The sequence below is a fragment of the Zingiber officinale genome, chromosome 9B (genome assembly GCF_018446385.1).
Source record: "Zingiber officinale cultivar Zhangliang chromosome 9B, Zo_v1.1, whole genome shotgun sequence".
NCBI classification, from domain to species: Eukaryota; Viridiplantae; Streptophyta; class Magnoliopsida; order Zingiberales; family Zingiberaceae; genus Zingiber; species Zingiber officinale.
Window position 1 is genome coordinate 22,622,366 of NC_056003.1, and position 14,036 is coordinate 22,636,401.

At 37.6% G+C, this 14,036-nt stretch overlaps 2 protein-coding genes across 2 annotated transcripts; one reads left to right on the plus strand and one right to left on the minus strand.

The window, feature by feature from the left end:
* Window positions 1–3,115: 3,115 nt before the first annotated feature.
* LOC122024264 (MTOR-associated protein MEAK7-like) lies at window positions 3,116–7,643 on the plus strand. The gene is made up of 8 exons (XM_042582841.1): window positions 3,116–3,253; window positions 3,348–3,450; window positions 3,562–3,666; window positions 4,297–4,382; window positions 5,563–5,804; window positions 6,004–6,193; window positions 6,454–6,637; window positions 7,011–7,643. The coding sequence occupies exons 1-8, from the start codon at window positions 3,201–3,203 to the stop codon at window positions 7,314–7,316; spliced, it is 1,269 nt and encodes a 422-aa protein (XP_042438775.1). The 5' UTR covers window positions 3,116–3,200; the 3' UTR covers window positions 7,317–7,643.
* A 4,852-nt stretch (window positions 7,644–12,495) lies between these two features.
* On the minus strand, window positions 12,496–13,564 carry LOC122024546 (B3 domain-containing protein Os11g0156000-like). The gene is made up of 2 exons (XM_042583201.1): window positions 12,944–13,564; window positions 12,496–12,876 (listed from the first exon to the last, which is right to left on the minus strand). Exons 1-2 carry the CDS (start codon window positions 13,449–13,451, stop codon window positions 12,767–12,769), a joined length of 618 nt encoding a protein of 205 aa, XP_042439135.1. The 5' UTR covers window positions 13,452–13,564; the 3' UTR covers window positions 12,496–12,766.
* Between the last annotated feature and the right edge of the window lie 472 nt (window positions 13,565–14,036).

Here is a 14,036-nt window from a genome sequence, read left to right on the forward strand (position 1 = left end):
TTATTTCGAAAAAGTTTTCAAATGTGTTTGAAAAATTATTTTTTCAAAATATTCCTTATTTTTTTTAACTTTAAACGTTATTAATGAAAACACTAGCATTTTAAAATTCTGTATATTTATAAAGAATTGACAAAAATTTTCAACTTTATTTTTGAAAATCTTGACTTAATATTTTCCAACATTCGTTTTTGAAAAGTTTTTTTCCTAACTTTTTAGTTTTTACTAAGTTAAACTTCCCAAAGTAAACCTAGAATTTTTTTTTTGTCAATTTTTTTTCCTTTACTTAGTCAATTTTCCCTAACCTATCTATACTTATTTTTTGATGAATATGAAAGAGGGAGGATTAGGTGGATTAAGTTAGTAAAAATCTAGAAAAAACATCAAAATAAAAAATCTAGACAAAACACCAAAAACAGTCTAAAATCATATCATATGTCTAATTATTTTTACATATTTTTTCCTAACTTAACCCAGGTTATCATTGCATCAAAAAGGGGGAGATTGTTGGTGTAGTTAGCACTAATGGTCTAATTCAGGTTTTGATGAATGACAAAGTAAATTAAGTTAGGTTTGTTGTGATCTAACGATCTAACTGAGTGTGCAGGAGAAGTCGAGATAGGTCGACCGAATATCTGACAAGAAATCTAGCTAAGTCAACGGGTTGACCAGATAGATGATACGAAGTCCAGATAGGTCGACGGGCTACCCAGATATCTGGCAGGAAGTCCAGCTAGGTCAACGGGCCGACCGGAAAGCTGGCACGAAGCTTAGATAGGTTGATGGGCTGAACGAATGTCTGGCAAAACAGTAAGTTAAGGTAAGTCACTAGAGGGGAGTGACTTGGTGAAGACGCGTTCCCCGTTTGAGGGAACAATAGGCGTCGATGCAACTTAGATTTATTTCGAAAATTTAAGTTGAGATCCTGACTAGATTCTGGTCTCAAGGAAACAGAATTTAATTACTACTCTGTTTCTATTATATTTGTGCTAACGTTTGTTTTGTAGGATAGTATAATGTTTATTGTCTCGGACTAATCTTTTTCTTGTAGAAAAAGCTTTTGTTGGAAAAAGGGGTTCGGGCGCCCGGAATGTAAAAGTTTATCTCGTCGCAACGTGGAGTGTGCTGATTGGTCGGGTCGATGTCACGATCCAGGCGCTCGGAAGGGATCCGGGCGCCCGGAGCTACCTATATAAGGAGCTCTCCACCTAGAGTAAAGAGACACAACTTCCTTCTACGATTGTTCTGTTGCACACTGTTCCTGCGATGCTACGAAGCTCCTCCGACAACCTGCGACTTAATTTCTTCTTCCTTATTGTCGGTATTCTTTTCATAATTCTTGTACTAAATCGTGTAATACTTTTGTGAATTATTAGTGATTACCCAACGAAAACAGTTTCACGTGCAGGCCTTGGAGTAGGAGCCGACGAAGGCTCCGAACCAAGCAAAATTGGTTTTGTTAGCGTTGTGTTTAACTTTCTGTTTCCGCTGCTTAGTTGATAACGAATTTTTGACGATCGCTATTCACCGCCCCCCCAAAAACTTTACAATCCAACAATACCGACTGAACCTAAAGTACTTAGCCCCATAACTCTCCATGTACGCTTGTCTGGTTTACATACCGGTCAGGCTTAAAGCACTTGATATTATAAATCCCCATGTGCACCCGACCAGATGAAATATCGGCCGGGCCTAAAACACTTGTCCTCATAAGGATTTTTGGGTACGTTTGGACAAATGATAGGTCGGTTGGGCTTAAGACTTGTGGTCTTATAAGTTTTTCTATACATACCGGGCTAGATTAAAGGTTGGCTGAGTTCGAGGTAGTTAATTTCATAAAGCTCTTCATGTATGATCGACCATGAAGCCGTTCGGAATTAAGAAACTTAGTTGCATACTAACTGCCGAATGAATTTTCAGTACACATAGTTTATCAGGTGGTTGCCTAAGCAGAGTTCTAGCATGCTTAACGTATCATATGATTCTCTGACCGGATTTATGATAACATCTAATGCATAACAAAGCAACTTCATATAAGGATAGATATATGGACAACCAACCTTATTAGTCGGTCGAGACATATTCAGCAGATAAGCAACAAATAACATTTTACGAACCTGTCATAATTGTTGGGGAATATTCTTTTGGGACCGTATTAAGAGATTATCTTGTTTCCTATTAGGCAATCATTTATGACAACATATTTTAATAATGGCTTCATCTAAGTCATAAACGACAAAGAAAAGGTATATTTGTAGGTAGATAAAAGATTCCTTAGATGACCATTACATAACAAACTAACAAACTCTTACACACGCATAATCAAGGAGGTTATGAAAGGTGATATAAAAAAATAAGGAATCCTCTTCGTGGGGAGGGTACACAATCTACATTATTTGAGATTTATTCTCGCACGAGCACTATTCTTGATTTCCTCCATCCATGATCATATTAATCCCTTCCTTGGTGTTTGGTCACTAATCTTCTGTTGGATCATCGGTGTGCATGCAAGATCGTAAGGAAGCTTCATCGAAAAAGAATAAATCTTGCTCCAGTTAACCATTCGTCTATCATCATTAGTACACTATCTCTTAAGTTTTCAGAAAGGATGATTGATATTTATATTATATAGTAAAATAATAAAAATTAAATAAATTTATATTTTGGAAGATTACATTTTAAAGCGATGTATGTTTTTTTATATTATCTTGAAGTGTAAAAAAAAGCAAAAAACAAAACAAAACAAAAGTGAGGAAAGAGTACTTTCAAATAAAATGCACGGTATATTTTACTTTTTAAAGTTTGCCTTTTAAAAATAAATCTCTTTCAAAATTTAAAATCTTTTCTTATTGAGTTTTTCTATATTTATTAGCATTTTAGTCCTCAATACTAGTAATTTATCTAATAGAATAATGATGTGACAATTAACTGATAATTACAAAGAATTATTAAGTGAAATAATCTTAATTACAATAATTAAGGGGTGAAAATAGTAATTTAAGAAAACATTTTGTGGTAATTATTATTATTTATTATTTTCATTTGTTTTTAAATAATTTAATAATCCAATTTTAGTGATGTGTCACAAGGATAATTAAAAAAAAAACCCGCTGTGGGTTCCATTTCCCCAACCGAACCGCTCGATACGCGTCGAACAATAGCCAATCGCCTGAAGGAAGAAGAAGAAGAAGAAGAAGAATCAAATGGGCAACGCGCAGTCGCCGCCGGCCGATCCACTCTTCGATACGGCAATCCGGTGAGCAGCTACCGCCTCCTCTTCTCTTATCTTTTATTCCCTTCTCTTCTCCCCACCGTCTTCTTTATTCTTTTCTCTCGTTGCATTCCCACAGAGCTTTCACCACCCAGGAGCTAGAGGATCTGAAGTCGATCTTCGTGTCTCTGGCCGCCCAATCCGGGAGCAACGGCAAGTTCGTCTCTCAATCCGTATTCCAGGTCGCGCTTCTCTCTTCCTTCGAACCCTAAAACCAAAATTAGATCTTTCCTTCTCTTTTTTTTTTCTTTTTTTTTTTTTTTTTGACTTGGATTATTTTGATTTACTCATAGGCGTATTTCCGAGTTCCTGGCCTGCTAGGCACCAAGTTGTTTCAGCTGGCGACACGGAAGCGGAACGATGGCATGCTTCTTTTCGAGGATCTCGTCGTTACGAAAGTTAGCTTTTTTTTATGCATGGCACTACTACTAACCAATATTGTTTCCTAAAGTTTTTTTTTTCCGAAATCAAAATCCAAAAGTCTTATCCGTCTTTGAGTTACCTTCACAATGCTTCGTTTATGTTCCAATTTGCGTTGTTCTATAGTTTACCTTTCCTACTTGTGGTTGCATTTTTACTGTTTTGATTCCATTAAAATATGTGTAATAAGTATTTTTCTTATAGAACAATGGAATAGAACTGAGTAGCAGCATAATCTTACATAGAATTTATGGACGAAAGTTTAATGGTAGGATAAACTTTATGCGGCTGATTTAAAAAGTTGGGTCTTTGTCTATTATAATAAACTAGAGCTATGGGGTAATAATTTGACTTCAGCATTGCAAGGCATTATTCTACATTGGTAGCCTCCAATTCCTTTACTAATGTTTCATGCTCTGATGATTTATCAAGATATAAACCACTCATTTTTTCCATTCGACATGCCTTTTTGAACTTCTTTTTGATCATCATGTTGATATGAAGATTGAAAACAGTGTCTTTCTATGAGTTTGTTTGAACCTAGTATTTTCTACAGCTTGTTGTTCGAGTTTATGATCTATAATGTTTCCCTTCCATTCCTATACCAGGCAATATATGAGAAAGGTTCTCGAGATGAAATTGAGGAGTTTATCTACCAGCTATGTGATGTTACAGGGGATGGTATTTTGGGAAGGTACAAAAATCTAGTTTTTACTCCTGTGATTGAGTTTGAAAATGACTATGAACAGTACTTTTCTCATCTAGGTACTACATGAGAAGGGAAAAAAAACCCTGGAACATAACTCTGAAAATAACTGCATTTGGTCTGTAATTGTTTGAACAGATTGCGGCCATGTTGTAGCAGTAGATTTTCTATTTCACTAAACTTGTGTGATAGGACAGACTTCTACCACTATATGCAGATGAGTTCCTTGGCTACCTATTGGGCACTAGAGCTGTTATTACTTGGGTAGTCTAATCATGTCAACCTAACTGGTTGTTCCTATTTGCTATCTAGCTCAGCTGTTAAGATGACTGGAAATACTAAATAGTTCTCTTATAATGTAGGATGTTGCCATGTTCATATATCTTTTGTACTGCTGATAAAGTCAACCAAAGAATGATTCAAGTTTGACAAATTTTGATGATCTTTAAGTATCATGAAATAAAGATTCTTCAGCAGCAACTTCGAACTATCATCTATCAGGGACATAATTGTCTAATTTACATTTAAACAAAAGTGATGAGGTAAGAAAAGAACATTAGATATATCCTTTTGTAGAATCCGTGAACATATATTCTGTTTGTATCTGTTATGTTAGTGTTCAGTGAGAAATTGTTAGAGAATTAATCAGGCTATGTAGATAAAAGGTATCCTTCTTTGTATTAGTTGGGAAACAAACTATCTGTAATCATCTTATATACAATATCTAAGATTATGATAAAAATAACATTTTTCTTCAATGAACATGGAATTGCCAACAAGTGCCATTTGCCCATTTGCCAAAGAGCATCACCATGATATGCAATAAGTTAGACAGTTGCCTATGCTTTTACTTAAGCATCCTGGAATGACAAAGTTAGGATGGTATAGTCATATACTGCTTGTTAGTTATCGTATGTATGTGTTCTTTTATTGCTAAACAACTTATGTATAGTGAAGAAAAAGAGGTTAATTTCATTGTCAAGAAAAGGATAAGCGTGTTACTCTTTGCCAATTGGTTTCTTCTTGTGGATTTTTATGTCCATGAAATTCTGATGTCTATTAAGTTCATTAATTTCTATAGTTGAACTCTTTTGTCCATGACACAATTTTGGGACTAGTTTGTTTTAGCTGAATGTATTGAATGCCTTGAACTAAATTCACTTTCCAGATCCGATATTGAAGCTGTAATAAACTCAGTAAATGAGTGCCTATTTTATCCCAAAAGTGATGGTACTGGATTGACCTCCCATCAGGATGTTCTCAAAGTGTTTGTTAATGCAGCACAATTCTCTGAGAAAGTTGAAGGATCCTCTGTAGAAAGTATGTCGTTAGCTGATTTTAGAAGTTGGTGTAGCCTTGTCCCATCAGCAAGGAAGTTCCTTGGAAGTTTGCTGATGCCACCTGATTCAGGTTTACTTTTTATCCCTATATATATATTCACACTTGTGACTTCAATGTATTTGAAGCAGCCCTCATTCTGTCTAGGGATTCTTAATCATACTGAGTTATTTTATATGTTTCCTATATTGAAACTCTATGAAAACTATTAAACTGTTTCTTCTAGCTTACATTTTCCCACTGACATTCTAAATTTTTTTGTTTTCTGCAGGAAGACCAGGCTATCAAGTTCCAACTCTACACCATTCAGAAGATATACCTGCTGAGATCCTAATTTTGAGGAAAGAATATGCTTGGCATATTGGAGGAGCTCTTTCACAGGATGAGGTAGAAGATTGGAAGCTTTTGTATCACAGTGGAATTAATGGGCTTAGTTTCTCAACCTTTTTGGGCAATTTATCGTGAGTGTCTCTTCCGTTGCAAGTATGCCTAAATGTGTCTGTTGGACCAATAATTCCATGGGTTGGTATTACAAGATTATTGTGCAATATTAATGTATATGTTCTATGATTTTTGATGGATGGTTGATTTCTATTAATTATATTATTTACTTTCTCAACATACCTTTGTATCATTCTTCACTTTGTTTTTCTTTTCTCATTAAAAAATGGTTAATACCTGATTATGTTAGTTAATTGCTTATGGTCTTGTGAATCTGCAGAAATGGAGATGGGCCAACTGTTTTAATTATCAAGGATAATGAAGGTTTTGTGTATGGGGGATATGCCTCTCAACCATGGGACCGGCAAAGTGATTTTTATGGTGATATGAAGTGCTTTCTCTACCAATTGTATCCAAAAGCATCTATTTTTCGTCCTACCGGAGCAAACAACAATTTGCAATGGGTAAGGTTCTATGAATGAAAGTTCTCATAAATATTTCACATTGGTGTAACTCTTCTTCTTGGCTATCGTTAGTCATCCCAAGGATTCATCAAACTCACTTTTAGTTGGTTAAAAATTATCTTATGTTCTCATCTTTGACTAAATTATGTTCTGCTGTTTCAGGATTTCATTAGCTATTCATTTATAAAAGTGCATGTATATATGTAATTTCAACCTTCGGAAGTACTTTGAATTGCATAATGTAATCTACTACCTGGAATCATAATGTAGCTAATTCAAATCTAATGCTCGTTTTTCTAAATCTATCTGCTGTATGGATGGTGCTTTTGATTGTAAGTATCCATTCACTAAACTTGATTTCTTAATGTGGCAGTGTGCTGTCAATTTCAGCTCAGACAGCATCCCTAATGGAATTGGCTTTGGAGGACGGGCAAATCACTTTGGCCTTTTTCTATCGGCAAATTTCGATCAGGGCCACACCTTTCCTTGCACAACTTTTAACAGTCCTTGTCTATCAAAGACGAGCAAGATACATCCAGAAGTTATTGAATGCTGGGGCGTGATCGCAAAAGTGCCACAGAATGGAAAACCTGAGGCCTTGAAAGGTACAGTTCTTGAGAGATTCAAGGAAGATCGAAACATGCTTAAAATGGTAGGCATTGCAAATTCAAGCGACTAGAGAAGCAGCATGAACAAGGTCTTTGTCACAGCAACTTCTCTGGTTTGAAGCAAAACTTGATATCGGCCAGTCAAGGTTTCTAAACTTTGCTATGCACTATGTGGGATGGAAATTCTTTCGTTTCCACCGGCCAGTCAAGATCAGAAACCAGTTCTTGTGATATCCTGTTGCTAATTGTGTATGTTTATATCATTAATGAATGAAGAGTGCATTATGTACTGCTTGCTCACACGATCGTTGACGGTTGATCAGAAATTTCTATGTATTGTATTACCCTTATTCTTGTATAGTCAAGTAACTTTTTCTAATGGTCATATTTATCTACAAGTGTAGTAGTTAGTACTCACGCCCTGTGTGGATGGATATACAGATTCATCGTATTAATTTTATTGGAAGAAGAATCTACCCTTCCCATGGCTCCTTTATTTAAGTCAGACAGAGATATCTTTAGGCCGATATGACTGTATCAACTATAACACTAGAAAAGCCTCATTCAGATGAATCTTGACTACTTTCTGGTGATGCAATTCTGTCTCTTGGTTCCTTCCAACATCCCTACTCTTTAAAAATTACAGACTCAATGATTTCTTTGGAGAAGCAGAGAAGCGTGCCAGTGTAATTGCTCGAGTTCTTAATATATTAGCTTGATGGAGACCTGAAGGCTTAATCTAGATTATCATCTCTGCTTTCATCTTACTCTTTACTTGTTTTTTCTTCTCTTTACAGCTTGCTGCTCGTACAATTCTCATCAAGATTGTCACATCGAACAAAGCGTTCCTGTGCACTAGTGACTGGCCTGGATCATAGTGCATCTAACTAAAGGATTAAAGTGGGAGACAAATAGTGTTAAGCTAGTGGGAACCTAGCTTCTTTCTGTCTAACCTTGTGAATCTCTTCCTTCCTTCCTTCCAAGTGCTATGTTTGTTGTTAAGTAATAGCTAGCCACGCTTGGAGATTGGGTCAACCATTTGTTGGAACTTCTTTCAAGTAGAGTTAATTTTATTTTACAATTGAAAGGGAGGCCGAAATGTAACATGAACTAGTGAAGGCATCGTGTACTTTGCACATGGTAGAATCATGTTTTCGAATGGTTTAGGTTAAGCTTTGAATGCACTCCAAGATGTTTGGAACGTGGACACCCAATTTATATAAGGGTTGGTAGTAGATTGGATAAAATTATTTCAAATTTAACTATATGTATTGGTAGCTAGTAGAATTACCTCTCTTTCTCCTCAAGCGATATTCTTCTTCCTAGCCTATGGACAAAGTGTTGAAGGAAAATTTTAACAGATGAAAGATACAGTTTCGTGATCCTATCTAAAATCAAGGAAGATTGCGTGTTAAATAGGTGACTTTGTTATTAATTGTGAGAAGATTTTGAGCTAGAAGCAGAGGGTGCTGAGCAATCTTATGTGTTAACAACGGAAAATAGAGAGAATAAAATATTAGCAACTGAGTCAGGGAGGAGTCTTGACACAAGCATTCCGACGCTCAAATTAAATAGGTGGCCAAGAGGAAAAAAATACAGTGAACAGTAGAAAGGAACAGTAGGTTTTGATAGTGTGTAATATTGTGTACCTGTTCTTTTAGGAAGAGATCTCTTATATAGTGTCAATTTTCCTCTGTGTACGAATATCAATATATTTCTAAAAAAGAACCGATCATTCTGACACTCTAACACCTTTATAAAAATAGACCCACCTCTTCTATGTTTTGCAGGATAAAAGCTTTCATCGTAAAACTGTCCGGCGAATATTCCCCTGATTCTCTGACAATCGTTACATAAAATGTCAAAAAAAATATTAGAACGTTATGTTGATGGACCCTTAATATGTTTTGCTGGTAGATCGACTGAGTCCCTTTTGTCATTCGATCGGACTTAGCTTGTAGATGGGGTTGGGCCGACTAAAGAATGATGACCTCTCGAGGACTTGACTTTCGCTCAACCTTCTCCACTCGGCCAAAGAGTCCAGTCTAATCGGACCATATGCCTATCATGTCCGATCGGACTGACGGCCTGATCGATAAGACCACTTGGCCGAGACACATGGCTCAATTCTAAATGTCGCTAATATTACTTGAGATTTCGTTGATCCTGAGGGACTCGGGATCTGATCAAACTAGTGGTCCGATCGTCTAGACCACTAGGTCAAGATATGTAATAGTGTTAACCTTGAGTATCGACCCCTCCTTGACTTTGAGCGCCACATCAGTCAACTTTCTTGACTTTGACCCTACTTCCGGGGGGCCCCAATATTTGCTATATCACAAGTCTCCTCTTCAAGTTTAGTCAAAGGAGGGTGCAAGCCTGACTGACTAGACACTTATGTTTCTTGTGTCTCTCGTTCTCTGATCGGGCGCTCGGTCCTTATTCCATCGCTCGGCCTGAGCTAACGTCACGCCGACACCTTGAAAATTCGGCACGTCACTTACTATTAATGCTTAATATGATGAACACGCATTTTATCATAAGCATGTTTACCGCCTCCCATCCTTAATAAATGCGGTATGTATTTTTCCACCACATAGTGTACGTATGCGAAAAGAATTCTTGAAAGGACAGGCTACTGTTGAGATTTGATATGACCTTTACTGGTTCAAATTCAACGATCCTGATTAATCCTCTCTTCTTTACTACCATGATCGAACGACTATAGAAGTCCCCCCTAGAGTTTTTAAGGTTTACAGCAAGGTAACAGTCGCCAGCGACAGTGAAGGAAGGTTAGGAAGAAGGCGAAGAAGAAGAAGATGAGAGTACAAAAAGATAAGAGTTGTATCAAATGTCATAAGCTTGAAAAACCCTAGGAGGCCTCCTACAGCCGTCCGATTATGGTAGTAAAGGAGAGGAGATTAATCAGGATCATTGAATTTGAACCAACAAAGGGTACATCAAATCACAATAGTAACCTGTCATTTCAAATATTCTTCTCACAGGCGTGCACCATGTGGTAGAAAGATACGGGCCGTATTTATTAGGGATGGGAGGCAGTAAGCATGTTTAAGATATAAAGCGTGCTCATAATACTAAATATTCATGGTAAGTGACGCGCTCAGTTTTCAAGGCATCAATGTGATGTCATCTCAAGCTGAGCAATGGAATAAGGACCAGGCGTCCGATCAGTGAACAGGAGATACAAGTGTCTAGTTAGTCGGACTTGTAACCTCCATCGACTAGATTTGAAAGGGAGGTTTGTGATATGACGAATATCGGAGGCGGAGTTAAAGAAAGTTGACTGACGTGGTGCTCAAAGTTAAGGAGGAGTCGATACTTGGGGTTAGCACGATTACATGTCTCGGTCGAGTGACCTAGCTGATCGGACCACTGGTCTGATCGGATCCCGAGTCCCTCAAGATTGAGGAAACGTCGAGTTATATTAGTGCCATTCAAAGCAAAAGCTGAGTCATGTGTCTCGGCCAAGTGGTCTAGCCGATGAGACCATCGGTCCGATCGGACATGATATGCATATGGCCTGACCAGACCAGACTCTTTGGTCGAGCGGAGAAGACCAAGCAAAAGCTGAGTCCTCAAGAGAGTCATCATTCTTTAGCCGACCCAACCCCATCCACAAATGAAGTCTGATCGAACGACAGAGGGGATTCGATCGACCTACCAGCAAAGCATATTAAGGGTTCATCAACCCAATGATCTAATATTCTTTTTTGGAATCAGGAGAATATTCCATAAGCAGTTTTATGATAGAAGCTTTTACCCTACAAAGCGTAGACGATGTGGGTCTATTTTTAAAAAGGTGTCAGAGTGTCAGAATGGTCGGTCATTTTTTGAAAATACATTAATATTCATGCACAGAGGAAATTGACACTATATAAGAGGTTTTCTCTTAAAGACGTAGTTACACAACATTATATACTCAGAGTCCACTGTTCCTTTCTAATGTTCATTGCATTCTTTTTCTCTCCACCATCTATTTGACTTGAGCGTCGGAGTGCCTGTATCAGGGACCCCTTCCTAACCCGATTGCTAACGTTTTCTTCTCTTTATTTTTCTTTATTGATACATAGGATCACTTAGCACCATCTACTTAAAATTTCTCATTCTTTTCCGACTTAAGAAGGGATCCAAATATATCAATGAGTAAATTAAATTTGAATACGGACGAGAAAAAGTCAGAAATCAAAGATTTTAGATTTAATAAAATAAAGACATATAAATTTAAATTTAATAACATTAAGATAGATAAGTAGGGATGTAAATCAATCAAACGATTCACGAGCTATTCGGACCTCAATTCAGTAAAATGCTCATTCGAATTCGTTCGTTTATCTTATCAAGTTGAGCTCGAGCTTAAGGACATTTAGCTCATGAGCTCGCGAACATGTTTGTTTATAGGCTCACGGGCTTGGGCTTGAGCTCGGCTCCTTTAAAGGGCTCGAGAACATGTTCGTTTATAGGCAGCTGGTGAATTAGAGCTCGAGCTCGGCTCGATTAAAGGGCACGCAAACATATTTAATGATGTATTGAGTTTGGAAGTTTAATGTAGTAGTTTGAGATGTTCAATGATATGTTGAATTTATATTATTTTAGTTGCTAAGTTTGTTGAATATTTATTCAAATGAATTTTCAAACTCGCTTAACAAACCTATAAAATAAGCTCTAAAATGAGCAAAAAAACGAGTTCTAAAATGAGCCCAAGCTCGCTTAACGAGTTAAGTTCGTTAATTATGATAAACGAGCTAATAACGAATCGAACTTGAACTATTCTTGAGTTTGGTAATTTCAAAATAAGTCGAACTCGAACCTTGTGATAAAAGTTTGATTCGAACTCGAGTTGAATTTGAACTCGAATATAACTTAAACTAGTCGAATTTTAACCTAATATTGTTGGATTCGATTCGGCTAATTTTCATCCTTATAGATAAGCCATTAAAGTCTTGCGATACACATGGAGATCTGGAGCTGTCTTATCTCGTGCCCTTGCACACGCTGCAAATGACTGGGGAAGAAAGCAGCTTTATTTCCATACAAATATTTTGCTTTTTTTGTTTGGTTGAAATGTCACTGTAGTTCATTCTCTTCTCGACACGACATCTCATAGGGACCATCAAGGACGCAGGGATGGAAGATGATAAAGAAGGAGAAGATACGAGCGAAGGGCATCGGAGAAAGTCTCATCAGATTCTGTAGATCTTTCTCCTTGGAATCCAAGAAGGGAAAACAAAAGATACAAATTAACGAGAGCGTGAGAGTCAGTGCCGCCCATCTCTGTTTTTTTTTTCCTTCCAATCTGATGGATCTTGAAACTTCATGTACACAAAAAGAAATGAAATTAAAGCAGAGATTGCCCGTAAAAGTAAACCAGGGATCTCTTCTTCCTTCTCCTTTTTGACAATCAAAATGTCATTTTTGAGAGGGGCGTGGATTTCCTCCCTCTCCTCCTAGCTAGATCCACTTCCTTCAACTTAACTCACCGGAATTAATTAGGAACAACTAATTAACAAGTGTAATCTAAATTTACACCGAACAGCCTCAACCTCTTTGAGTTCGCCGGTGCCGCTGTCGTCTCAGTGCTCTTGTCCGCTACGATTTCAGCCCTTTGCTCTCCTGCAAACGGACGCAATCTTAAACTCGAGCGATTAAGAATTCAAAGCTACGATCGAGTGGGAATTACCTGCATGAAAGGAAGAGTCTTGGTGCACCGAGCTACTCGACGCGTAGTAGGGTGTGTTCCACGGCACCGCGGCCGCGGCCGCCGCCGGCGGCGCCCCCCGATGCCTGCATCCGATGTAGAGACGCTCGCCGTCGAACCGTGGACGCTCGAAGAGGACGACATCGCCGGCGTCCAACCTCTTTTCCTTAACGAAGCGGCTCCATCCCTTGGTGAGCACGTAGCTCTGGCTACTGGTCCAGTAGGAGTACCGGAACTGCCACACCTTCCCCAACTCGTCTTCGAAGCTAAGCAGAAGGCCTTTCTCGCCGGAGGCTTCGTCCAGGGGGAAGTACTTCTCCGCGTGCTGCTTCGGGATGACCAGCCTGTTGAGTTTGCCAACGTCGCTCGGCGTCAGAGGCTTTTCGAACATGAACTCCCTGAGCTCCTCACCACGGCAGAGACGCTGATACTGATAGTGGAAATTCATAGGCGACTCCCAGTCCCAGGGCTGAAGGTGCTGCTGTGCCATCGTTGAGGGAGAGAAGAACAGAACAAACAGCCCGGAGAGTCGAGAAGTTTGTTCAAACTATGACGAAGCATTTATTTTATAGCCTGTGAACCTGAAAGTGTGTAGATATCGATCAAAATGCCAAAGTGCCGAAAAGACATACACTGGCTAGCTAAAAAGATGATTAATTCTTGCTAGGGCGGGCGTCGATAAGTCAAGTCTAATGAAATTTGGATGTCGAGACTAATTTTATTAAGTAATCGAGTTAGACTAAGTTCAGTTTCAAATAAATTAAAATTTTAAAATGATTATTGTTCAATTTTCACTTGATTTATTTTATGATTTTAAGCTTAATTCTTCACTTGATATTTTAATTCAAGCTTAACTTAACATTAGTTATTCGATTAGATGTTATAGAGTTCTCAATTTAAACTTATTTGATTATTTAAAATTTATATTTGTTGGATTGATTATTAAATTTGATAATTCAAACTTCTTTATTTATTTAATTTCTTTATTTATTTGTCATATTGATAAAAATTTTATAAATAAACATAGTTCATGAATATTATTTATAAATACTAACGAGTTGAATACATATATATT

Bases quoted from the DNA above. Each gene is read 5' to 3' on its own strand.
- LOC122024264 (XM_042582841.1), top strand. From the start codon at position 3,201: ATGGGCAACGCGCAGTCGCCGCCGGCCGATCCACTCTTCGATACGGCA. The intron at 3,451-3,561 runs GTCGCGCTTCTC...ATTTACTCATAG, and splicing joins TCTCTCAATCCGTATTCCAG to GCGTATTTCCGAGTTCCTGG. The intron at 4,383-5,562 runs GTACAAAAATCT...TTCACTTTCCAG, and splicing joins GGGGATGGTATTTTGGGAAG to ATCCGATATTGAAGCTGTAA.
- LOC122024546 (XM_042583201.1), bottom strand. From the start codon at position 13,451: ATGGCACAGCAGCACCTTCAGCCCTGGGACTGGGAGTCGCCTATGAAT. The intron at 12,877-12,943 runs GTAATTCCCACT...GTCCGTTTGCAG, and splicing joins AGACTCTTCCTTTCATGCAG to GAGAGCAAAGGGCTGAAATC.